Consider the following 27033-nt stretch of genomic DNA (forward strand, 5'->3'; position numbering starts at 1 on the left):
TTTTCTGCCACTGATTTTTTAAAAGATTTTAAAGAAAATTATCTCATAATTCTCTTGGGATTGTGAATTTGCATTTAAATTCAGATTTTCTAATCAGAACTTTGACTTTATGTTTCATGATTGCAAACTACAGTAAGGTATACATTAGAATCTAAAAAATGCTGTGTTAATTTAACAAAAATTGGCCGGTTTTTAATGTTACATATTTTAACGTGACCGTTGATCCAGAAATGTTTTTATTGTGCGTGCGTGTGTTTGAGTGTATCTTTCTGACAACTTTAAGTTACAGTTCAAACTTCTTGACCTCTGAAAAAAACATGTTTTTCACATTTTGACAGTCCACATTAATATATTTAAAGAGTACATTATTCTGACATTCATTTGGACAGTTCAGTTTGATTAGTCAAATTACTTCTACATTGGTTTTAGAAAGAAATTCATTTGTGACAAATAGAGAGATACTCTTGTAATTCAGATTTTTAAAGTAAGTTAGTAATTATAAACAAACTACAAATAAGTCTGAATTATCCAATTCGAGTTTTTTATGAGATTATCATTTAAAAATTGTGAGGAAATAAAAACACAATAGATATATACATATATATTTTTATCCTTTCATGCTTCCATATTTATGTGCTGTGGACGTTGTCAAAGCAGAAATGAAAATGCCTAATCTGACAATTGTGTAGACAAGTCAAATGACCCCTATTTAGACAAATGTTTGTTGAAAAAAAACTTCACATTTTTTAGCCAATATAATGTCACTTCATTTTATGAAGGCTATGAGCTCAGAAGATTCGATAGCCCCCACAAGTGAATGCACCCCCCTTCATTCACCTGTTAATTATTATGGCCTAAAAATGCTCAGGCTCTTAAGTCTGTCTTTGCACAATGCTCTATTTATATTTCAATAGGTAATGCAGATCTATTAGTGCTGGAAATGAAGGTCTTCTGGGAATTATAATTCCTTCAGATAAAAAGCTTGCTGTCTCAGTCAAGTTAATAACACTAAACCAGACAATGCTCAGATAGAGAGAGCAGCTATTTCCCATCTTTCTGCTGTCATTCATGGCCTTGAATTGACCAGTGCATGACTTTGATCCTTGGATCAGTTGTGGTGTTTAGTCATTATACCCAATCTACTTATTCAGAAAGACTCCGCTTCTAAAGATGTGTGCTGTAATAATGGCAGCCATTTATACTACAGTTTGGCGTTAGTAAGGTGTGTATTTAAGCGTGATTATTAAAAATACAACACTACTACAAAAACACTAATATTGGGAAAAAATACTAGAAATTAAAATGTTTTAATACCTCCAAAACAAACAAAAGTAGCTTCAGGTGCACTGGTGCTCTTTGGATACAGGATTCTTTTAAATATGCAAACAGTCCAAGGCACTCGGAAAATTTAAACATTTTAAAATAAGGAGTCTTTCTGGATCTGCCGGGTTCCACATTTAAATGGAGAATTAGGTTTTCATCATGTCTTACTGCTTCCATGTTGTTGATATTGTACTGTTTTTTCCCTTTCTGCATTGTCTGTTTGACTTTGGAATTATGCTTTATTATAATGATTCTTTTTCTCCACCTCTCTTCTTACCCCATTAACTAATAATCTGATGATTGAGTCTTAATATTGGTGTTTGTTTATCTTATCCTGTCAAATATTGAATATTTAAATATGTTTGTTGTCAATGTCATCCTTATGATAGATAAGTTTGCAGTAGGCGAACATGCGTGCTGTTTTTAATATACTAGTCAAGTCCAGTCAAGCTTTATTGTCGTTACGCTACATGTGTGGAAATACAGAGTAACGAATTGTCGTGTCTTACTGGACAATTACTACATAACTACATAAATGAATCATCAATACATAACTAACATATACTATAAGATACTTAACTTGCATTGTTGCGCAGAGTTTTGTGCAAGTATTAAAGGTAAATGTTGTGCAAAATAGGTATTTACGGTTGGTTATTGTGCGAAAGAATTGTTTGAGGTTGAAGCAAGCAGTGCAACATGATTGTGATACATTTATAGTAAAACTTGTTTTCCTTACTGAGTCCTTGTAAAATGCAGTTTAAATAAAGTGTCAGGTGCTGCAGAAGAGTGTTTCTACAGGTGGTTTTATAAGCCCACTCACCTGTTTCCAAGAGATATGGAGTGTTAAGAAAGTGTCTATAGTGCAAATGTGCAACCTGCTTCAATTAATGTAAATAAAAGCTTTTTAACTCTTCACTACGTTTTCAAGTGCCTTAGAGTGGCATTGTTTGTTGTTATGTTTTTTGATGGTGAAGCTAAACAGGATCCTTCAGAGATCAGTTGTAATCTGCCATCTTTAAAGGACGCAGAGTCTGAATTGGGACACAGATTATAATTGTCTTCACTTTCACTTTAGATCAAATCAATGTCTTGAAAACGACATGGCTGTTAAAAAAAAGAATTCTTACTGATTAGGCCCACACAATATATTGTTTCAGCATTGATATCGCAATGTGCGTGTCCGCAATAGTCACATTGCAGGATATGCAATGTTGAGTTGGGTTATAATTAATCAGCACAAGAGTTAATACATTTGTGGAGTCACAGCAAAGTATAACCATAAAAGAGTAAAACTTTATTATTCCATCTGTTTTAAAGGGATTTCAAGAGTATATTTTCTAATACATTTGTAAATTTAAAGAGAAATTATTGTACTGATTTAATACAATGAACACAGTGTTATTTTACTTTATTTCATAATTCAATTTTTATACCTGAATACTGTCTGACTATTTGGAAAACCATTAAGCACTGTTTATTTTTTTTTCATTGCTCTATTGTAATTACTTTTGCTCACAATGTTTGTTTTAATTGATACATGATACCCATTACACACCTTTAGAAACTCACACAAATTAATCCTAATTAACGATTTTCTTTCCAAGCAGAGCTATTCAACCCATCTGGTGAAATTGTATTCATATTGCAATTTATATCGCAGAAAAACTAAATATCGTATATGGCAGATTTTTCCAATATCGTGCAGAACTATTACTGATGTTAAACTTTAAATTAGCCTGTTCAGTGAATCTGTCACTGCTTTACACTGAAGAGAAAACTGCTCAATTGTACCGAGGCCAAAGTGAAACTCTGAGCTTCTCCCGATGATTCAGTTACATTCTGTCATGAATTCTTATCCTGCTTCACATCTTGGTTAGTTGTTGTTTCCATTATTAAAGCTTTGTGTAGCTCCATTACAACTTCAATGTCATGTCACTTAGTTGCTGATAAAATTAGCCATTACAACACTTGATCCTTGAGTATCGGTATGAATGGATTTGACTCCAAAATCAAATGCCTAAAACCACTGAAAGTTAAAAAGAAAGGTAAATGTAAGTTAAATGTTATGTTAACTTTAGCTTTTTAAACTAAAATATAAGGTAGAATAAACTAAAATGTTGCGGTGGCAACTAAGAACTGAAATGAATTTGTAGTACTAAAACAGCTAAAATTGTTCTGTTACATGTAATTGTGAAATTAAAATAAATGAAAACTAACTTTATTGTACTACATAAATAATGCTAAAGTGATATATAATAATATTATGCTGGTTTAAAGAAATCAAGGGAAATTATTATGTTAAAAATAAACATTATTTGGTTGTGTAAATGATGCTGAATTTGTCATACAATACAAAATGTCATACACAATTTTTCTTTTTAATGGACAAAAAGCAATCTGATTTCTGTATGAATCTCTTGGGTGTAAAACATATTTTATTAGAACGATGATTTAGAAGGACCAGATGCTATAATTCTGAAAATGTATTGATGGATATATTTGAAAAGGTTTCTTCCTCAATAATATTAGAATTTTATTGTTATTTAATTGTTATTACTACTGCGTGTGTAAACATTTGAAGTGGGTCAGAAACCTTTAAGAGTAAGTATTTTGAAATTTGAGTGAAAGTTGTCGAATTTGATGAAGGCTCTTGATCCACTTCAGTTGTTGACTACCGTGTATATAATTATGTTCTTATGCTGCCCATTTCAATTGTGATAAATATTTTATTGAAATAATTTTTTTCGAATAGTAAAGCAGAACTTTTTTCCCATCAACATATATGCATTGCTACTGAGATGGTGTTTTTTTTTTTTGTTCAACGTATCACATATAGCATGCTATGCAAGACGAGTCTTTCTCAAGCTCTTTTCTCTCACAATAATATAAACGTACATTGTGTTCTAATATTTCCATACAAGTGGCTTAATGTGAGGAAAATTTCACGTGTCACTGCATGGAGTTTATAAAGAAAGGCTTTTTATAAATATACCTAAATGACTTGGTGGAAATTTAATTATAGCTTTGAGTGTTCTCACTTAGTCTTAAAAGCTCATGTAAGGTATGAGAATATTGCATTTAAATGGAAGTGCTGTAATTAACTAATTCTTTTTCTCTTTATTTCTGTCGTTTCAGGGCACCAATGCCTCTGCTCTGGAGAAAGACATCGGTCCAGAGCAGTTCCCTATTAATGAACACTATTTTGGATTGGTCAACGTAAGTATCAAAACTCTCTAACTCTGAAATTCACCCAAAAATGAAAGTTCTGTCATCGTTAGCTCACCCTTCACCTTTCCAAAAGGTTTTTCTTTTGATGAACACAAAAGAAGATAATTATAATAAAAATCTGTGGATTTCTGCGGAATTATTTTGGGAGTATCCAGCGGAGTATCATGACTAAAACCTTAATATATGAATTAAAAAGTAATAAACTACTGAATAAAAACTGAATGAATTCAGATATATAGTTTTACTCAAGTAAATAAACAGAATTAATAATAGGCTAAAAATCTGCAGAAATCTGCGGAATTCTGCAGAAAATCTGTGGAATTCTGCGCGTGCAGATTCCGTGTGGGCCTAGTTATAACGAACTTGCACGAACTCTAGAAAAGACACAAATGCGAATGGTCCCTAAAAGGCTGCCGTTGTTTGCAATCTTCAGCAGTTGATTTTCTTCTTGCAGAGGCATGGTGAATTCACCTGATTTGTTGACTAATAGGTTGTGGATCCAATCCTTGGCAGTTCACGGGTCCTTGGGCCTTTTCCCCTTTGCAAAGAAACTTTACAAAGACGTCTGTTTCTTACTCATTTTGCTGCTTGTGGGTTAAATTTGGGCACTCAAGTGACGCATATCTAAGTGAGAGAATACAGTCATTTTTCAAAAAGATCGTTCAGACTTTAATAAACAAAACCGAAATAATTTATGATTTCTTGTGCGGCCCGATACTAATTGATCCATAGACCGGTACCGGTGGTTGAGGACCATTGGTGTATAGTGTCAAGCCTCCTTTATAAAACTGTTTCACTAAAATTTTATGAATTTGTAGCCATTAAATTGACAAAGAGTTAAATCAGGCTATTTTTTTCTACAATGGATGTTAATAGTAACATATTTACAGGTTTCTTCAAAATAACTGCTTTGTTTTCAACAGAATAAAGACACTTATAAAGGTTTGTAACCACTTGAAGGTGAATAAGTTGGGAGAAAATTGTCATTTTGGGTGAACTATCCCTTTAAATGTGGCATAATGAAAATGGTTTGTTGTGAAACATTGAGTTGTCTAGGTTTCTCATTTATGCCCATGGTATCATACAGTGTTACACTGAACAACAGCATTATTTATTGGAAATTTGAGGAACACACACAACAATAAAAGCAAAACAAAACAACTCAAATGTTTCACTAAACTGACATAAAAGCAGAATTCACTATCTTGCCTGTCCACTTTATTTGTTTGGAGAGAAGTGAGTGGTTTATTTATGTTCTTCTGCAAAATATATTTGCACGTGATATTCACATCAAAACAGGGCAGCTTGACAACATACAATTCATTCCTGTTTCCATTAGTGCAGCTTGGATGATTAATGAACTGTTCAGTGTTAAGTATTTCAGGTCAAGCTGCCTCTAGTTTTGGCAGAACGATTTATTCAGCTTTCCACTGAATCGACAGGGGATCCGCTGAAAGCAGTTCACAGTTATTAATTTCTTACTGTCTTTTATTAATATTGGAAGAATCCTCAAAAATTAGGTCACAATTATTGTTATATATTGTTCAAATGAGAAATGTAATAAAAAATTGTCACGGGATTTAATTATGATTTTACTGCCATTTTGAGGTAACAGTAAAACAAAGCAATGATCATTTTAAAGAGAACATGCTGCTCATGAGGAAAATTCTTCTGTTACGATCTTGGGATGAGAGTCAGAGAGGATGACAGTTTTTAATTAAAACGTGCTTCTACCTACATCAATCCACAAATAATATTGCAAAATACTAATAATTAGGTCAGTTTTTTTAATTTTAGCTTCACACAGCAGTTAATTTTTCATTTAAAATAAGCATAAATATAAACACTTATTCTAGGTTTTAACACAGCAAGCACAAATCATCAATCAAAATGACAAACAGGAAGCATTGCACGATATTCTCTTTTGTCATATTTCAGTACCAAAATATGACATTATTTTTAATTTACTGTTGCTTTGTTACATGGTGCATGATTTCAGTATATTTATTCTTAAGAAAATGACAATATGTTTCCTGAAAGTTAATTGATCACAGTTGTAAGAAACATTTAAATACGGTGTTCCTAATGTTTTCTTTTGTCGCATTTCTCTGCTAAAAAAAACTCTTTATTTCACTGCACTTTGTTGCAGAGTTCAGGGATGTGATTCTTCTGTATAAATTTGGATTTCCATATTTTTCGAGCTCTACGGGGTGTCCCCTGTAATTTGCATAAATCTGAAGCTTTTTTGGGTCTTTTTGATGAGGGGGAGTATAACATAATGATATTGTGTTGTCCTATATATAATGTGACGAAGCTGCTGACAATATGCAAGATTATGAAATCACTTTAAATGTGTGAGCGGCTGTGCACCGTTTCTGTGCTCACATTTGCATGTCACGACCACATGCTCTCTATTATAAATAAAGCCGCAGGACGCACATTTGTTATTCTTCTCTGCAAGTCATTTGTCCTTATGTCTTCATTAATTCATTACACCCTAGCATATCAAATTTAATACCTGGAAGTGTCATAACTTTAGATGATATTACAAATGTATTAACATATATTTTATAATTTATTAAAAACAGGGACTAAGCTGAAGGAAATGGAAAGTGATTTTTGTTTCGGGATGGAATGTTAAAGAGGCTACCCAGTTCAACTGGACTTACTATATTTACAGTTCAGATTGTTGACTGACTAGTAGTTTATTTATCATGCTGGATTAAGAGTCGACTAAATTACAGGGAAAGTCATGTTCTGTGGACACAAGAGAACTAACCCAGTTAGTGGCGCCATCTAACCGCTGTAACGAATGCTCAGACAAAGATGGATCCATGTGCAGTACGTTTATTGTATAAATGAGATACAACAAGAAGAAGTATATACTCAAGTGTATAGCAGTAGAGTACGGTGTCGCAGACAGGTGACTAGAAATCGGCATCGGTTAACAGGCTGGGATCGGGGCTGGCAGCAGAGAATCAGAGTCCAAAGGCAGGCAATAGTTCAGGGCAGGCGGCAATATAAATACAGGGTCAATAAACAGTCCGGGTTGGCAACAAGAAGTAATCAGAGTCAGGGAAAACGCTCAGAAATGTCTGCAGGGCAAAACAAGACTTCGCACTGAAGCAGCGTGAGAGTGCTGCTTATATGTGTGTGGAATGTGATTGAAGATGTGTGTCAGGTGTGTCTGAATCAGTGTAGATGGATGACGTAATGTCAATAGTCCGGTGATGATGACCTCTGCTGGTTAGTGAAGGGAATAGCTGGGACCGAGCCGGTGACAGAGCCCCCCTCCTGCGAACGGCTCCTGACGTGAGGATGATAACGACGTCGGGGTCTTCCACGGGGGCGAGGGGCCGGCATTTCCGGATGATCCTGATGAAATTTCTGTAGAAGGTTGGGGTCCAGAATGTCCGCTCTGTTGACCCAGGATCTTTCCTCCGGACCGTACCCCTCCCAGTCTACCAGATATTGTAGTGTCCCGCCCCGACGTCTGGAGTTCAGGATGTCGTGTACCTGATAAGTTTCTTCACCGTCAATGACAATGGGTGGGGAGCCCTGCGCACCGTCTGCCAACTCCCTCTCCTCCTCCACAGGACCAGCAGCCGGTTTGAGAAGTGATACATGAAATGTGGGAGAAATACGGTAATTATTGGGCAATTCTAGGCGAAAAGATACTGGTGTAATCTGTTTATTGATTTTGAAAGGACCCACGTACCTGGGGCTGAGTTTCTTGCATGGTAATTTCATGCGGAGGTCCCGGGTTGATAACCATACCCATTGTCCTGGTGTATATGTTGGTGCTGGGCGTCGACGGCGATCTGCCTGCTCTCTAAATCTCCTTATGGCTCGTGATAAGTGTGTGTGAGCGGCGTTCCAGGTATCTTCACTGCGCTGAAGCCAGTCATTGACTGCGGGTAGTTCAGTGGGTTCGCCAGACCATGGGAATAGTGGGGGTTGGAACCCGAGTACACACTGGAAAGGAGTCAGTCCCGTAGCAGCCTTACGTAACGAGTTCTGAGCGTACTCAGCCCATATTAAATACTTGCTCCAGTCGGCTTGATTTTGGTGGCAGTAGGTGCGTAGAAAGCGTGTAATTTCCTGATTGAGCCTCTCGGTTTGTCCGTTGGATTGTGGGTGGTATCCTGAAGTTAAACTGATGTTGATGTTGAGACTTTTAAAGAAAGCCATCCATACTCTGGATGTGAACTGGGGTCCTCTGTCTGACACAATATCCTCCGGTAATCCATAAAATCGAAAGACATTATTACATAGGAGTTCAGCCGTTTCTAGAGAGGTGGGAAGTTTGGGAATGGGAATGAGTCTGCACGCCTTGGAAAATCTATCAATTATGGTTAGAATAGTGGTATTGCCTTGAGATGTGGGGAGATCCGTTATAAAATCGATAGCTATATGGGACCATGGTCTGCGGGGGGTGGGTAAGGGTTGTAATAATCCGGCCGGTAGCTTTCGGGAGTGCTTGTGCATATTACATAGACGGCAATTGTTGAGAAATCTTGTGATGTCCGTCAGCATGTTGGGCCACCAAAATTTATTCTGTACCAGTTCCATTGTTCCGCTTATACCTGGGTGCCCGGAGCTGGGGTTGTTGTGTATTTCACCGATCAATCGTGTCCGCAAGGTTGTAGGAACGAAAGTTTTCTCTGCGGGGCAATTCGGTGGGCGTGGTTCCTGCGTTTGAGCCTGAGCGATCTCAGTAGTGATATCCCACAAGATAGGTGACAGTACCAAGGATTTCTCTAAGATAGTTTCCTCCTTCTGCTCCACTACCTCCTCTTCAAATATTCTGGATAATGCGTCTGCCTTGACGTTCTTTGAGCCCGGAATATATGTTACCGTAAAGTCGAATCGGGTAAAGAATAGTGCCCATCGAGCCTGTCTGGGATTGAGTCTTTTAGCAGAGTGTATGTATTCAAGATTCTTGTGATCCGTTATTACCGTGAATTTGTGTTTAGCGCCCTCCAGCCAGTGTCTCCACTCCTCCATAGCGGCTTTCATGGCGAGAAGTTCCCGATTGCCCACATCATAGTTCTGTTCCGCGGAGTTAAGCTTACGGGAGAAGAATGCACATGGATGAGATTTGGATGGAGAACCCTGTTTCTGGGATAATATTGCGCCGATGCCCGTGTTGGATGCGTCAATTTCCACGATGAAGGGTAACTCAGGATTTGGATGATGAAGGATGGGAGCGGTGGCGAAGCGGTGTTTCAATTTGGCAAATGCCCTCTCAGCCGTGTCGTTCCATTTGATAATTGATCCTTTCCCTCTGGTCAAACTGGTGAGTGGGGAAGCAACCAAACTGAAGTTTCGAATGAAACGTCTATAGAAATTTGCGAAGCCAAGAAATCTTTGGAGCTCTTTAATGGTTCTGGGTTTGGGCCATTTTAATACTGCTTGCACCTTCTGCTCATCCATGGCCACACCCTCAGTGCCAATAATGTATCCTAGGAAGGAGATGGATGTTTGATGGAATTCACACTTCTCTAGTTTTGCATATAATCGGTGTTCGATTAGTCGTTGAAGCACTGCCCTTACGTGACTGATGTGTTCTTCTAGGGATTCAGAATAGATCAGGATGTCATCGATATAGACAATGACCCAGCGATTAAGCATGTCTCGGAAGACGTCATTAATAAATGCTTGGAACACAGAGGGACTGTTTGCTAGTCCGAAGGGCATGACCAAGTATTCATAATGGCCGCTATTAGTAGAGAACGCAGTTTTCCACTCATGGTTCTTCTTTATTCTAATCAAATTGTAAGCACTACGGAGATCGAGCTTAGTAAAGTATTTGGCAGTGCGTAATAATTCTAGAGCTGCCGGGACTAGAGGCAGAGGGTACCTGTACTTGACTGTAATTGCATTGAGCCCCCGGTAGTCGATACATGGGCGTAATCCACCGTCCTTCTTCTCCACGAAGAAGAAGCCGGCTGATGCAGGTGACGTGGAATGACGAATAAATCCCTTCTTGAGTTCCTCCTCAATGTATGCGTTCATGGTTTCGGTTTCAGTTTGGGATAAAGGGAATATTCTTCCCCGTGGGGGGGTCGTTCCGGGCAAAAGCTCAATTGCACAGTCATACTCACGGTGCGGTGGTAACTCGGTGGCCTTTTGCTCGTTGAATGCTTCGGTCAGATCGTGATATTCTTCAGGAATTTCCGAACGGGGAATAATTTTCTCTGTGGTTGTAATGGAGCTGACTTGTAAGGGAGATACAGTTTGTAAGCAATCTTGTAGGCATTCCTTGTCCCAACTTATGATCTCACCCTTCCGCCAGGAAATAAGAGGGTTATGTTTCTTTAACCACGGCAGACCCAAGATCACGGAATAACGAGGAGAATTAATAATTAGTAATTTGATGGATTCACAGTGGAGGGAACCTGTTCTGAGTGAGAGATTGGATGTAGAGTGAATTATTCTTCCTGTCCCTAGGGGGCGCCCGTCTACCGCCGTGACTGAAATGGGAGAAGAACAAGAGAATAAGGGGATGTTGTGGTCATCAGCAAACGTCTTATCCATAAAATTACCGGCGGCTCCTGAATCGATCATAGCGGTCAAATTAATTACAGAACCATTGACAGTCAGGGAAATGGGAACTTCTATGCATTGGTTATTTATAGAGGAACAGAGAGCTGAACTCACCGGGAGCGATCTGGAGGAGGGTCTCACTGGACACCGGGCCTTAATATGTCCTGGCAGGCCACAGTACATGCAGAGATTGAACTGGAATCGGCGTTCCCGTTCTTCGAAGGTTAGTGGAGTGTGACCAATTTGCATGGGTTCCGGAGGGTTGCTTGAGGGTAATCTGGGTCTTAGGCTGAGGGGTGACAAAGAGTGAAGTGGTTTACGAGCTCGTATGAGGTTGTCCAGGCGTATAGAAAGTTCAATGAATTGGTCCAATGTTTTTCCCTCATCACGACAAGCTAGTTCAGTTTGCAACTCTGGGTCGAGACCTTTACGATATAGTGTCTTTAATGTATCATCCAGCCATCCAGTCTGGGCTGCCAGTGTGCGGAAGTGAAGAGCGAAGTCGGCGGCAGTTTGGTTGCCTTGTTGAATAGTTAACAACTCCTCACCAGCGCTGCGACCTCCCTCAGGATGTTCGAACACAGTGCGAAATTTTTGCAAAAAGCTTGCAAAAGTGGCGAACGTAGGGGTGCTTGGTTGCCAGATGGCGGTAGCCCACTCCAGGGCTTTGTCGGTGAGTAGCGAACAGACAAACGCTATTTTACTCTTCTCTGTTGTGTACATATACGGCTGCTGGGAAATAAATAGCTGACACTGTAGTAGGAATCCTTTACATTTTGCTGGATTACCTCCATATTTCTCAGGAAGAGCCAATCGTGGGTTTTGTGCAGCACTGGGGTTTTCGCCGGGAGGAGCGTTGAAAGCAAAGCTTTCCGTTGGTGACTGTGCAGAGATGTTCAGACCTTGTAATGCCTTCACCAATTCCTCCGTGAGCTGAGTGAGGTGAGTGAGTTGTTGTTGATGAACCGAGAGTGTCTGGGCTTGAGCTTGAAGTTCCGTAGAAAACTTTTGCATGGCTGCGGGATCCGATGTTGGCGAAGTCTTCTGTAACGAATGCTCAGACAAAGATGGATCCATGTGCAGTACGTTTATTGTATAAATGAGATACAACAAGAAGAAGTATATACTCAAGTGTATAGCAGTAGAGTACGGTGTCGCAGACAGGTGACTAGAAATCGGCATCGGTTAACAGGCTGGGATCGGGGCTGGCAGCAGAGAATCAGAGTCCAAAGGCAGGCAATAGTTCAGGGCAGGCGGCAATATAAATACAGGGTCAATAAACAGTCCGGGTTGGCAACAAGAAGTAATCAGAGTCAGGGAAAACGCTCAGAAATGTCTGCAGGGCAAAACAAGACTTCGCACTGAAGCAGCGTGAGAGTGCTGCTTATATGTGTGTGGAATGTGATTGAAGATGTGTGTCAGGTGTGTCTGAATCAGTGTAGATGGATGACGTAATGTCAATAGTCCGGTGATGATGACCTCTGCTGGTTAGTGAAGGGAATAGCTGGGACCGAGCCGGTGACAACCGCGGTGTGTGGATCGGTCCCGACATTAAAGTACAAAGTATAAACCTATTAAATATTACTTAGGTCACTATTAAACGTTTAAAGTGATAAAACAAAATATTTAACTTAAAATGTGTAACTAATATAAAATATTTATATATAGAATATTATTATTTATTTATTTATGTATTGGATTATTTCTATTATTTAAAAACACACATGCACATGTCTTTTTTCTTTTTTTCTCCTCGCCTGATAACATGCCTGATAGTCAATGATTTTAGTATATTATTTCCTAAGAAAATTGCATTGCATTCCCTGTAATTTAAGTGATTACAGTTAAATGTAATATTTTATTATGGTGTTCCTGTAAAAAAAATAAATAAATCTTCCGAGTTTTGTATTCACCTAAGTTAAACAGTTATAAATGTCGAGTTGCCCTATGTGTACATAGACTTTTAGTAGTCTTTGTGAGAACATTTAAAGTATTTATTTTCAAGTTTATGGAGTTAACTGTTCATGAATGGTACAAGTTTCCATTTTGAAGATTATTTGTTCTTTTTGGGTTTATTATGTACTTGTTCTTGTTTGCAATTTTTTTTAGATCTAGCAACTCTGAGTCAAGACATGCCTCATTGCCTGTGATTTCTTGCGCAACGCATACAGAATAAAAAGATAAATCTGATAGCTTTTCAAGTACTTCATGAACAACTAGTTCTTCAGTACAGTTTAGAACACACAGTGTATTATTTCTGCAAATGTGGTTATCTCTGCCTGCAGTTTTAAGGAGTTAATTAGAATGCAATTTTGTTCCTGTAAATTATTGAACTGTGTTTGTACAAAACAGGATTAAGCTCTGAAAGTAGACCTGGAATAAAGGGCTTTTAAATGACAAATCATTTCCAAGTAAATTGCAAACATTGTTGCAATTCTTTTTTTGTTTTATTTTTTTCCACACCATTACATTAATACAAATGAAAAAAAAAAAACCTTAATTAATGCTCGTTTAATGCAGCAGGCTTTCAGCACAATTTCTTTCAGATGTTCAAAAAGCGGGTAAGTAGGTCAGCATTTTAATTAAAATGAAAATGAGATAAAGTCTTTCACGTCATGTAATGCTTATTTATGGAATTTGACTAAACCTAATTATTTTTTATATACTTTAGATACAAGGTACAAAGCCGCATTTGTGTGTCATTGTGTGTATTGAGCCTATTAGGTGCAGAACTTGTCCACAATATTAGTGTGTTAAAGGAGGCGATACTCAGAGTGAATCAAGTTTCAACCATTGTATAGATTCAGCACCATGGAATCAGTTCTTTTTAGAATGGACTCCCAGCCCTACTGACATTCAACTTCAGTTTGTGACCAATAGGTGTGGAGCCAGATTGGTCTCAAAAATAGTACATTTACAAAATAAAATTCATACATCCAAAACACAATTAACATTTACAAAGTCCAATTTGTAAGTTCAAAACACAAAAAATACACATATCCAATTTGTGAATTCAAAACACGATCCAAAAATTCACAAATGTAATTTGTGAATTCAAAACACGATACAAAAATACACAAATGCAATTCAAAAATTCAAAACACGATTCATAAACACAAATCTAATTTGTGAATTCAAAACAAGATTCAAAAATACACAAATCCAAGTCATGAATTCAAAACACACGATTCATAAACACAAATACAAAAATAGCTGCAAGCAGCAATTAAGGGGCCAAGAACTTTTGGCCAAAAGATTGCGCTGCTCCTGAAGTTTTTGAGTACTTTCAGGGCATGGGGTTGAAGATGCATACCATGTTTTGTAATGATATGTGAATATGTTGGTAAAATATAGCATTTTTGGCTAAAAATTTAAATGGGCAACGCCCAAAATGGCTGTTCTGTGAAAATCAGACATCATTCGACTCGACGTGCTCTGCCGGATGTAATGAGACCAGTTTTATGAGTTTTGGACGAACGGTTGAGACGTTATAAGCCAAAAAAGCAAGTTTTTTTGTATCTCCGGGCCACTAGGGGGCAGTGCGCCGAAACTCCGCATATAACCTCAGACCCTAGTTGTCATAACACACATCAAGTTTGGTGTAAATCGGTGAATGCGTTACAGAGATATTGCCTCAAGTCCATTTTCGCAAGTTCTTCATTAAATTTGATCGCAAATTAAACAAAAACGATTGGTCTAATCAACTTGAATTCCATAACTTTTAGTTGGCATGGTCTGTAGATCATGTGATTCAATTTTGGTAAAAATCTGAGAAACGGCCTAGGACGAGTTCGATCAAATAGGTTTTTTTGAATAATTTAAAAAAGCGCGAAAAAATTCATGACGGAAAATGACGTCATAGGGTGCGTTTGAATCGGACTGAGCCAAGGAATCAGAGGAAAATCAGAGGAATTTTGATTGTAGCCCATTTGGTTCAAAAGTTATCATGATAAACATACATGAACGTTTGGACAAGTGGTGGCGCTAGAGAGTTTGATTTTGAGACTTCATATTTGGTCTGATTAATGTTAATACTGTCCTCTATCATTGTGCCAGATGCATAACATGTTTTGTAATGATATGTGAATATGTTGGTAAAATATAGCATTTTTGGCCTAAAAAGGAAATGGGCAACGCCCAAAATGGCTGACCTGTGAAAATCAGACATCATTCGACTCGACGTGCTCTGCCGGATGTAATGAGACCAGTTTTATGAGTTTCGGACGAAAGGTTGAGACGTTATAAGCCAAAAAGTTTTTTTTTTGTATCTCCGGACCACTAGGGGGCAGTGCGCCGAAACTCTGCATATAACCTCAAACCCTAGTTGTCATAACACACACCAAGTTTGGTGTGAATCGGTAAATGCGTTACAGAGATATCTTCTCAAGTCCATTTTTGCAAGTTCTTCGTAAAATTTGATCGCAAGTTAAACGAAAACAGTTGGTCAAATCAACTTGAATTCCATAACTTTTGGTTGGCATGGTCTGTAGATCATGTGATTCAATTTTGGTGAAAATCGGAGAAACGGCCTAGGACGAGTTTGATCAAATAGGTTTTTAGAAAAATTTTAAATAGCGCGAAAAAATTCATGACAGAAAATGACGTCATAGGGTGCGTTTAAATCGGACCGAGCCAAGGAATCAGAGGAAAAAAGAATTTTGATTGTAGCCCATTCGGTTCAAAAGTTATCATGATAAACATACGTGAACGTTTGGACAAGTGGTGGCGCTAGAGAGTTTGATTTTGAGACTTCATATTTGGTCTGATTAATGTTGAGACTGGCCTCTATCATTGTGCCAAATTATACAACTTTCCCGCATACGCCCATATGGGCTGCCATTCAAATTCGGCCGAAGAAACGGAAGAAGAATAATAATAATAGGAACGCTAACGGATCCAATGGGTGCCTACGCACCTATGGTGCTTGGCCCCTAATTAATAAATTCAAAAGACAATTCAAAACTACAAATACAGTTCGTATATTCAAAACACAAATCAAAAATTTATTTATTTTTCTTTCGGCTTAGTCCCTTTATTAATCTGGGGTCGCTACAGCGGACTGAACCGCCAACTTATCCAGCGCTTGTTTTTACGCAGTGGATGCCCTTCTAGCTGCAGCCCATCTCTGGGAAACATCCATACACAATCATTCACACTCACACACTACGGACAATTTAGCCTACCCAATTCACCTGTACCGCATGTCTTTGGACTGTGGGGGAAACCAGAGCACCCGGTGGAAACTCACACAAACGCGTGGAGAACATGCTAACTCCACAAAGAAGCGCCAACTGACCCAGCCAGACCCAGGCTCAAACCAGTGACCTTCTTGCTGTAAGGCAACAGCACTACCTACTGCTAAAACATATTTATGATCTTTACTTGTGAGTTTAAAACTGGACAAATTGGATTCTGTAAATTGTTCTGTGCATGTATGAATTTTATTTTGTAAGTGTAATATTTTTTAAACTGATCTGGCTCCATAAATATGTTGTTTACATTTCAATTGGTGTAAATTTAAGGTGTTTATGTGATCCATTAATGCTATCATTTTTGAATACTCGTCAGATCTTTATCCTGATCTGGTTCCTCTCTTTTCCTGTGGTTATTACGTATCATCTCTCAGCTTACACTGTCAATAAAAATACCAAAAAGCATATAAAACAACTCCATTGTCAGTGTGGGCAGAAAGGAACAACCTTTACGGGAAGGGAAACAATGCTCTGCTGTCAGAGTAACAGCGAGTGCTGCTCTTTTAGCCTGTGCCGGACATGATTTTAAAGGGCTTTTGATTTCACAATTAGTCTTTCAGCCCTTTGATTTGCTTTTAGCGGTGAGGAGGGAGGTTGTTCTTTGCCGTTTTTATTGTCAATCTCTTGTGTAGATGATCCACATTTGGTCAGCATCTCTGTTTTTGACCCGTGCCTGCTGCTTTTCTGGCGCACCTCCAGCATGCACTGTTCCTGATTTTATCTCTTGTTTTCATAGATCAGTTTTAATTGCATCTCAAGTGTGCTTTGTTTGTTTCCCGCTTAAGAATTGATTAGCTCAACCTAAATTAATTCCCCTTTCTGTGTATATGTTTTTCTTCTAGTTTGGAAACACATGCTATTGCAACTCGGTGTTGCAGGCTCTGTATTTCTGCCGGCCGTTCAGGGAGAATGTGTTGGCGTATAAAGTCCAGCAGAAGAAGAAGGAGAATCTTCTGACCTGTCTGGCCGACCTCTTCCACAGCATCGCCACGCAGAAGAAGAAGGTGGGCGTGATTCCTCCCAAGAAGTTCATCTCACGGCTGCGCAAGGAAAATGGTGAGGGAGACAAAGGGTCAAGGTGTGGCTGGTTAACATGACCTAGTTAAGCCTTGTTTGCTAACATAGAATAAACTGTCAACCATCCTCAATAGATTTTTTTTATTATTCTTTGTATACCGCAACATGTAATAATATGGCCATGGCTAACTCACGTTCAGAGTGAGATCAGGTCAGCAATCTGAGGTGAACTTTTATCTTTGATTTGGATCAGGGGTGTCTAAACTCGGTCCTGGAGGGCCAGTGTCCTGGAGAGTTTAGCTCCAACCCTAATCGACACACTAGTTTGAGTTTGAGTTTGAGCATGCAAAATTCTGTAGATTAAACAAGATGATTAGACATTTAAAAAAGCGAGGGATTGATCCATATTTTAAATTTCTGCACAGAGAGATCATGTTTTGATCTTTGATTAGTTTTACACAGCCACGTGATGCGAGTTCACCAAGCTTGAACTTTCCAACACAGCAAACTGCGAAACTTGTTGCTCGAGCTTGCAATTCCGGTCTGTTGCATTTGCATGCTTATGCATACGAATGGAAATCTATGGGGATAAAAGTGCAGTGTGACCGCGGCTTTATTAGATATACTACAAAACCTCCTGGCAGGTGTGTTATAGGCAGGGCTTAATTTGTGACGGAACATGCTGGATACGGCACCTCTGAAATCTTCTTTTTACCGATTCCCCTCCTTAACCGCCCTCCTCCCCATCCGCTGTAACTTTCACTTTCTTCCGTGACTCCCCACCCCGCTCTTCACTTTCATGCGCAACACCTCTCCATCCTCGAGTAACATGCCGGATCCGTTACCCCGATTTGTTCCGGGACCTCGCAATTTACAAATGAAGCAATGGTTTAGGAAGTTAGACCTAAACTCAGCAGGACACTGGCCCTCCAGGACTGAGTTTGGACATCCCTGATTTAGATGAACTGTTTTAGAATACCAACTTGAAACTTCAAATATGAGTACAGAATAACTCCGTGTACAATATCCTTCAGTAGGTCAAACAGTGCTTCAGTCTCTCCCAGGGCCTAATTCCCTTCTGGGAACACAACATTAGGAAAATAAATTTTAAACAAATCAAAAATATGAAGTTATGTCATAAAATGCATAGTCTTTTTACATATATTTATATATTTATATAATGTAATATATGTATATCCTTTTTTGTTTTTGCTCTTTTATTCAGTATGGATTCATTAGAAAATTATAGTAAATATTTGTAATAATAAATACATTTTCATTAATCAAAGAATCTTGGGGGGAAATATAAATCATGCATTGAAAGTAGAGTTTTCTATGTTGGAACACAAATAACCTTAATCATTCAATAATTTTTTTTAAATGCATACTTTTGAATTAAAGATTCCATCTCTGAATACCTACACAATGGAAGTGAAATAGCACTGAAGTTTGTATTTGCTGTTTTAGAATTCCTTAAATGAAAAATTATCTAAATGCATGTATATGACAACAATATTTGTTTGTTTCTGTCAGCTTCATGAACATATTAGTTTTGCTTTCTCATGTCTCTAGCTTTATAAATGCAGCTTAACTAGATAATAAATGCATAAAATTGTCCAACCGCTATAAAAATAACTTTTGCACTTTTAATTTGATGCAGACATTGAAATGAGACATCTCATCTTTGACCTAAATATGTCCAGATTATCAAATTTGACAAATTTAAATATATATTATTAAATATTTGTGTGTGCAATGTGTTTTATGGTAAAGATGGTAGGCAACTACTAGAGTTGTAGCTGGAGTTTAGACAGGAGAATGTGAAAAATCAAATCTGTGCGCACAACAGTAAGCCTCTGTGCAAAATGCTGAATGAGAAGCAGGTGTAACGGATCAGGTGTGTGTGTTTGGAGGGAGAAGGGAGGGATGATATGTGGTATAAAAGAGGATTTGTTCTTCTGTCTCATTCCAGAAAATGCCCTTGCTATGAATTAACAATACAGACCTCTATCAGAAAGACGTCACTTTTTTAGCTACACACACACACACACAGAATTAGGTATGTGACTGCACATGCTGTGGCATTTACCGGCAGTATGCTCAAGTTTTAGTTCCTCTCGGTTCACATGACTGCATTGTGTGCAAAATACTGCCTTATTCCTTATTATATTGTCCTGCATTCCATTAGCAATTGATTACTTTTTAAAACAGAGTTTGTCATTTACTCTAGCACACACAAGCTGAGTGATGCAGTGATATAGAAATAATATGCAATACTAATAACCGATATCGCTTTATACTTGTAAGTTGATAACTGATATATTAAAATATACTCTGTTTTCATAGATCAGTAAAAACAAAAGAGCTGCATAATGCATGCCAGGCCAGTAGATGGCATCGTCACTTCGCATCTTTGCACATACACTATAAGAAATGATTAATTGGATTTACAAGATTTTGGTAGTTAAAGTTAAGTGGTTGCAAACAATTAATATGTGCTGACTCTAAACAAAAGAAATAAATTGAACGTTACTAAATTTAATTTGTTGGTTTAAAATTAAGCTCAGAGACTTTACTTTTTTTCAACCACGAGTGCATGCGTATAACGTCATAAACACAAGGCGCAGCAGGCGGTTAAAACACAAGGAGCACAGGGCATATAAGCAGCACCCAAAACGCTCACTGCCGTTAGTAAATTATTCAAAAAAGGCACGTTTGGTGTGATCAACTCCTTAAGATGTTTATAATAACATAAAGAATAAGATAAGTTATAATTTTAGAGATAAGATTCATATTTTATCATGCATTTTTAATGGTAGTTTAAAATTATGTCAGTTTATGGTTCTGTTATCTGTTGTTTGTGTTAGGTTTAAATTAAGCTCATATCAATTCTTTGCAACCACTTAACTAAAAAATAATTAATAATTGTTTTTAGTGTACAGTGGCCTTCCACCATTGTTGTTTTGGTTTTCAAGTGCTCGCAGATGCTTGTTTCCTGAACACATACTGCAATGCTAATGCGCATATGGATCAACATTTTCACTAAATCTTGTTCCCATAGCTTAAGCTTATTTTATTTTGAGGCTTCCAAAAGGCTAATGCAGTGTAAATAAATGGCCAAAGCAAGTAAAAGGTTTTCCATTTGCTACATAAATGGTTGCTTTGTCCACAGATGCTAGCTAATTTTGCGTTTTTGCTCTCTGGCTCCTCCCCTAGACCTGTTTGATAACTACATGCAGCAAGATGCGCACGAGTTCCTGAATTACCTGTTGAACACGGTGGCTGATATCCTGCAGGAGGAGAGAAAACAGGAGAAGCAGAACGGACGACTGAAGAACAACGGCACTGCCATCGCCACAGACACAGAGCCGGAGCAGAACAAAATCGACCCAACCTGGGTTCATGAGATCTTCCAGGGCACACTGACCAATGAGACGCGCTGTCTCAACTGTGAGACGGTACGAGGGTCCTGATACATCGAGGGTTTACTAAAGTAGTTAGTTTAATGTAGAAATTGATTGTTTGAAGTTGCTGCTGATTTAAAATTCTGGCAGATTGTGCAAGGTTTTTATCATTTTAGGGGCCGATCACACCGAATGCACTTCTACGTTTCAAAAACGCGAGAAAAAGAATTGTGGTGTGCATTTTATGTCGCTAGGCAAAGACTGAATCAGCTGTGTATTGTGCACAAGTGTTGCTGTTGACATTAAAGGTGCAGAAGGTTATCTGCCAAAATGCTAACCGGCTAGCATATTATCTTTGGACTGCAGAGAAGGGACTGTTTCAATGCCACACATCCTGAAGTCACGAACCCACGCACCATGACATGACAGCAGACAACCCACTAGCTCATGTTATTCGCCAGTAAGAAATGTAGTTAGTGGTTGGTCGGCAGCATCCAGGAATTACACTCATTACTAAGCCATACATACATGCTACTTCAGAGCGAATATTGAGATTAGCTTGGTGGAATAGGGCTTTTTACTTATGTTTTGTAGTTAAACTAAATAAAAATCTACATTATTGATGCTGTAAAGGGTCTCTTATAAAACTTGAAATAGTCACATCAATCTTTCAACGAGAAATTTCAGTGGCTGAACAACACTTCTGTACATATAACCCATTCATAAAACAACACAATCTAAATCAGTCAATTTTTGTTTTACTAATATTGAGAGATTTAAGATTTGTGAGTCATACAGCACCGGAAAACTCAAAACAGTAACCACAAGTCTCTCCTCCATCTGCGAAAGTCTCCAAAGTTGTCATAACAACACAAACACTGCAGTCACCTCAACGGAACCCCCCCCCGTAAATATATATATATATTTACGTATTGCTCTACATCATGTGTGTATTAAGCAGTGTGTACACTAGGTGCACAACTAACACGCTCTGCGCTGGAATTTAGACTGGCTTTGTTTTGGTCTATTGAAAAATCTATTATATTTCTCAAAATAGCAACGCACCTCAACACGCCTTCCTTTTTAGACCAGAATGCCTATGGGCGCACATATGAGCGCAAATGCATTTGCAATTTAAACAGCGTGGCGCAAAACGTCAAAATGACTCTTGAACCAAGCTGAAACTAGCAAACAACAATTGCGTCACTCCATGCGTCGTGCCTTGCGCCACATTGCGCCGGGTGTAAAAGAATATGATAAGTAATGATTTTACAGATAATATTATTATTTTATCAAGCATTTTTTAATGGTAGTTTAAAATTGTGTTGCTTTATGGTTCTGTTATCCTAATTGTTGTGTGTTTGCTATTTTATATTTTAAAGCAATGAGTTTTTTTCTGTTAGTTATGTATATAGACACGCACATTTGAATAATTTTTCAGATTTCAGGAAATATGATTTTATTTAGTTTATTTGCCAAATAATTTTGTTTAGTTTAACCTCAAATATATATATATATATATATATATATATATATATATATATATATATATATATATATATATATATATATATAACCTCTATATATTTTATTATATATATATATATATATATATATATATATATATATATATATATATATATATATATATATATATATATATATATGTATATATATTCTTTTTCTTTGGCCTTAGTCCTGTATGGTTGCGGGGTCGGCTCTTGGGAACAAGCCATTTTGGACTTGTCCATATGATATGGGCTTTATATTGTTTTAAAAAGCCACAAATTACTACTATTCTAATTAAAATTAAATCGCAACAATTAATTAATTTAATGATAAAAACTAGTCACTCATATTCAAATGAAAATGCTGATATGTAACATCTTCAGGAAAATAGTGAACTTAACTTAAAGGATTTATAAATAATTCTGACAAACATATGTGATCATGTGTAATGGTTTTTGCTAAATCATTATGAGTGGTCATTCGTTTGAACTTTGCTATTTGATGAAAATAACTTTGGTTTCTCTGCCGTGTGGCCCACTTTCCAGTCTTCATTTAACCTACTTTTTTCCGCATTAGCACTCTACTGCTCAAGTACAGTGGAGTGCTAACACCATATCACACCTTCGCTCACATCTTTCTGCAATAAGTGCAAAACAACAGGAGACAATCAGGTCATCAGAGTTCAGCCCATTCTGCTGAAACACTCCACAGAAAAAGGTTTTCGGAGAAATGACTTTCCCACTAACACTCAGAGACGGCTAATATTGTCTCTGTGGGAAAGAAGATCACGATTTCTGAAGAGATGTGTTTTCTCTTCTTTGTGAACTTACATGCTCTCTGTTTCTGCAGGTCAGTAGCAAGGATGAAGACTTTTTGGACTTGTCTGTAGATGTTGAGCAGAACACTTCAATAACACACTGTCTCAGGTAGACATATGCACAAACACAAAACGCATAACATTAATCACACATGCTGATGCGCATAACTAGCTTATTTCCACCGGCGTTCATGTGTGTTTTGTCTAATGGTGTTGTTTACAGGGACTTCAGTAATACAGAGACCCTGTGCAGCGAGTATAAATACTACTGTGAGATGTGCTGTAGCAAACAAGAGGCACAGAAACGGTGAGTAATATTGCAAATCAGCCTTTTAACAACTATAGCTAACTGCTTAGATCCGGAGTGCCCAAACTTTTTTGTATGAAGGGCCAACTACCAAATATCATTATGAGCCCTGTGCCAAAGGTAAATTTACCAAACTGTATTACATAAAAATTGCCATGGGTAATTTCCTAATTTATTTAATAATTTTTCAAAGTAAATAGAAAACATTACTTTAAATTGTATTAACTAAATGCAGTATATATTTTTTTTAATTAGAACTTATTGTAATAAAACAAAAACAATCACATTTATAACACAGTGGAGTTAAATGCTGAATACACTAGTCAAGCAGAATCTGCCTTGGACTTGATTTGCTCACCAAAGTCTGCATTGTCGGGTGGCAGTGTGTACATTTAAACTAAATCTGATTAATTTACACAATTTAATTGAAACAATTAATTTCTGTTAGCTTTTAAAAATAAATCAAACAAACATTTTGCATAAAACTTAAATGGACAATCTCAAAACCATCCCTATCATTTTCCTTCTCCTCTCAGATGGCATGGCGAGCCAAATCAAGGGTTAAGCTTTAAAAATTAGTGATGAGGTCATCTCATACTATTTTAATCTTACCATCAGGTACACAAGTCTGTGTGAAATCAAAATTTACAATCATTATTTTGCCAGTGCACATTGTTTTTCTTTAGTTGAACACTTTAGTTGTATCTGTTCAAGTTAATTCACTGAAAAAAACGTTTGTTTTGGTAATCTTCAGTCAAAGTCTGACCATTTTCTTTCATGTTTGGAGTGGCAGTCCCTCTCTGTAAAAGTCAATTTGACGGTTTCATCCACAATATTCTTAACCACACCTCTCTTACCGTTAGTTTGCTATTAGGGAATAATCCGCAAATAGAAAGGCGCGCCTCCTAGCAACTTTCGGTTCACATGGACTTTAAGTCTTAAAATCACAGAAGTATTGTGTCCTGTGTTTTAAATAGGTGTTATTTTTCTTTTGTCCTTGTAACAGCACATCTAATACTAAAGTTTCTTGAGCTTCCCTTAAAAACATAAAAATATTTATATATTGATAATATGAACTGAATTATTTAAAGAAATCCATCATTATAAAATGTTTTGTTGAGGTATGTGATGTACAGTAGCTGTTGTCATATGCATTATTATGTTGGTTTTGCGACAAAAGCCTGAAGACAAATTTGGCTTTAACGTCACTGTGAAATAAACTATATTCCGGCGTTATAGACGTGACATTTGCAGTAAAAATTCTAAACATAAATTCACAGAGAAAGTATACGTTAACATTATATTGAAACATTTGTTTATATGTTCCAAAACAACTAACCACAGAGTTATAAAATAAAATAAAAATTCAATCTGTAAACATTTTTTATACTTTAAATTAGGAAAATAACATGCGTTATGAATGTGACGAAAAAAGTCAGCGAGTTTACAGTATACAAAATACTTTGTAGAAATTCTGTGAATTAAACTGCACAACCCAAAATAAATAATGTTCATCAAAAGGATAAGAGTTGGCTCTCGATAGAACAAAATGATTGTTTTTTTTTATTTTGTCATTTTTGAGGGAAAGCTTTGTTATGGATGTGACACTTTTAGTTATGGGTGTGACTGATGTGAAATTGTCCCTTGTGTGACTTTGGTGAAAAAATGTGGAAAAAATAAAAAAAATGTAGAAATGGTTTCGCTATTTTGGTGAAAACATTTTTATTTCCATGGCAAGGTTGACATTTGCTAGGAATTGCTCATGTATATTGTTTTTTAAATATATCTGCTTGTTAAGTTGTAAGGTTTCCGGGTCCCAACTGCTACTCATTTGAATTGAGAAAATATTCATTTATGACCACTTTTTAGTCATACCAAACTTTAAAGGGAGTTTTATATAAAATCATGGTGTACACAACAGTTTCTGGACTTGCTGTGCCAGACACCAATTTTTAACAATTCATAAAAAATGATCAGTTTCTGGTCGTCTGATATTAGGCATGGATTCAGTGTGTGTGTGTGTGTGTGTGTGTTTGTGTTTGTGTGTGTGTGTGTGTGTGTGTGTGTGTGTGTGTGTGTGTGTGTGTGTGTGTGTGTGTGTGTGTGTGTGTGTGTGTGTGTGTGTGTGTGTGTGTATTGTGTGTATTGTGTGTATTGTGTTAGTGATTTTTAAACAATTTGTTAACATTTATTACCATTTGTTGAGCCTTCCCGTACAGTTTGATATAGCGCTTGGACCCGAAACTGCTTTTTAGGACATCACACTTAACAAGCGGATAAGCTAGTAAGCTCCAAAATACCTAAGGAGAAATATGCATGCAAAGCGTAGTTTCAGTGATTCATAATGAGAGTTTGACTCCGTAATTTTGATGACCTCTTACACTGAATGCTGTATTTTAAAGCACAATAAAGGAGATTAGTAGACACTGTTAGACTTGCTCTGTGCAAACCATCTGTGTGTGTGTATGTTGCAGTATGCGTGTGAAGAAGTTGCCTATGATCTTGGCTCTTCATCTGAAGCGCTTTAAGTACATGGAGCAGCTTCATCGGTACACTAAACTGAGTTATCGTGTGGTCTTTCCACTGGAGCTACGCCTCTTCAACACCTCCGGGGACGCTGTCAATCTCGACCGCATGTACGACCTCGTCGCTGTGGTGGTCCACTGTGGCAGGTATGAGAACTGTCAAACACACACATCTGCAACGTATAAACACAGACACTGCTAACGCTGTCTGCCAGTTTGGTACATTAAGTCATGTGTTCTAAATGCTGATCATATGAGCAGTTGGAGTCTCAACATTACGTGATGCCAATATATTTTCAGTAGTGGGAAAGTAGATTATATGTCTTTTTTTTTGTTTAAGAGTAATGCTGATGTGTTATTCACAAAATGTTTGCATTTTTTAAATAGAAACTGAATATAAACACTGTAATTGTGTGTATTAGTGGCCCAAACAGAGGGCATTACATCACCATCGTGAAGAGCCATGGCTTCTGGCTGCTGTTTGATGACGACATTGTGGAGGTATGCAACTTTTTTTTTATGATGTAATTATAGTTATTGTTATAGATTTATTATAAAATGTAAGTTATATGAGTTATATTATTATTTTAGATTTATTATAAATTGTAAATTATATTATAATATTAAATATTTATAATAAAATGTAAATATATTAGTTTTGTTATTATAAATTTATTAAAAATGTAAGTTATATGAGTTATATTATTAGAGATTTATTATATAATATAAATAATATTAGTTATATTATTAGAGATTTATTAAAAATGTTTAATTATATTAGTTATATTATTATAGATTTATTATAAAATGCTAATTATATTAGTTGTATTATTCTATATTCATTATAAAATGTAAATTATATTAGTTTTGTTATTATAGTTAAATTGTATTATAGTTATTAAATAAATAAGACTTGGTAAACATTAAAAAAAATTCTCTACAAAGCAAATGAAGGAGCATAATCACACCATACAGTGCTTGTGAAGGGTTGCATTTACACTCCACCAGTCAAAGTTTGGAATCCGTAAGATTTTTGAATGTTTTATAATAAGCTTATTCTGCACACAAAGGTTGCATTTATTTGATAAAAAATAAAGTAAAA

General features: G+C 37.0%; 1 protein-coding gene across 4 annotated transcripts in view; it reads left to right on the plus strand.

Moving 5' to 3' along the window:
- usp46 (ubiquitin specific peptidase 46) overlaps positions 1 to 27033 on the plus strand; it is a 42579-nt gene that overhangs the window by 6545 nt on the left and 9001 nt on the right. For all 4 annotated transcript variants that reach the window (XR_015517398.1, XR_015517400.1, XR_015517399.1 and 1 more), the window contains 7 exon segments: positions 4459 to 4539; positions 17195 to 17408; positions 20586 to 20827; positions 23132 to 23208; positions 23323 to 23406; positions 25881 to 26078; positions 26354 to 26432. Coding sequence is in view for 1 of the 4 variants with exons in the window: in NM_001244981.1 (NP_001231910.1) it covers positions 4459 to 4539; positions 17195 to 17408; positions 20586 to 20827; positions 23132 to 23208; positions 23323 to 23406; positions 25881 to 26078; positions 26354 to 26432 (975 nt within the window). In the remaining 3 variants the exon portion in view is untranslated.

Source organism: Danio rerio, chromosome 20 (assembly GCF_052040795.2).
Source record: "Danio rerio strain M-AB ecotype USA chromosome 20, GRCz13ab, whole genome shotgun sequence".
In the NCBI taxonomy this organism is placed as follows: Eukaryota; Metazoa; Chordata; class Actinopteri; order Cypriniformes; family Danionidae; genus Danio; species Danio rerio.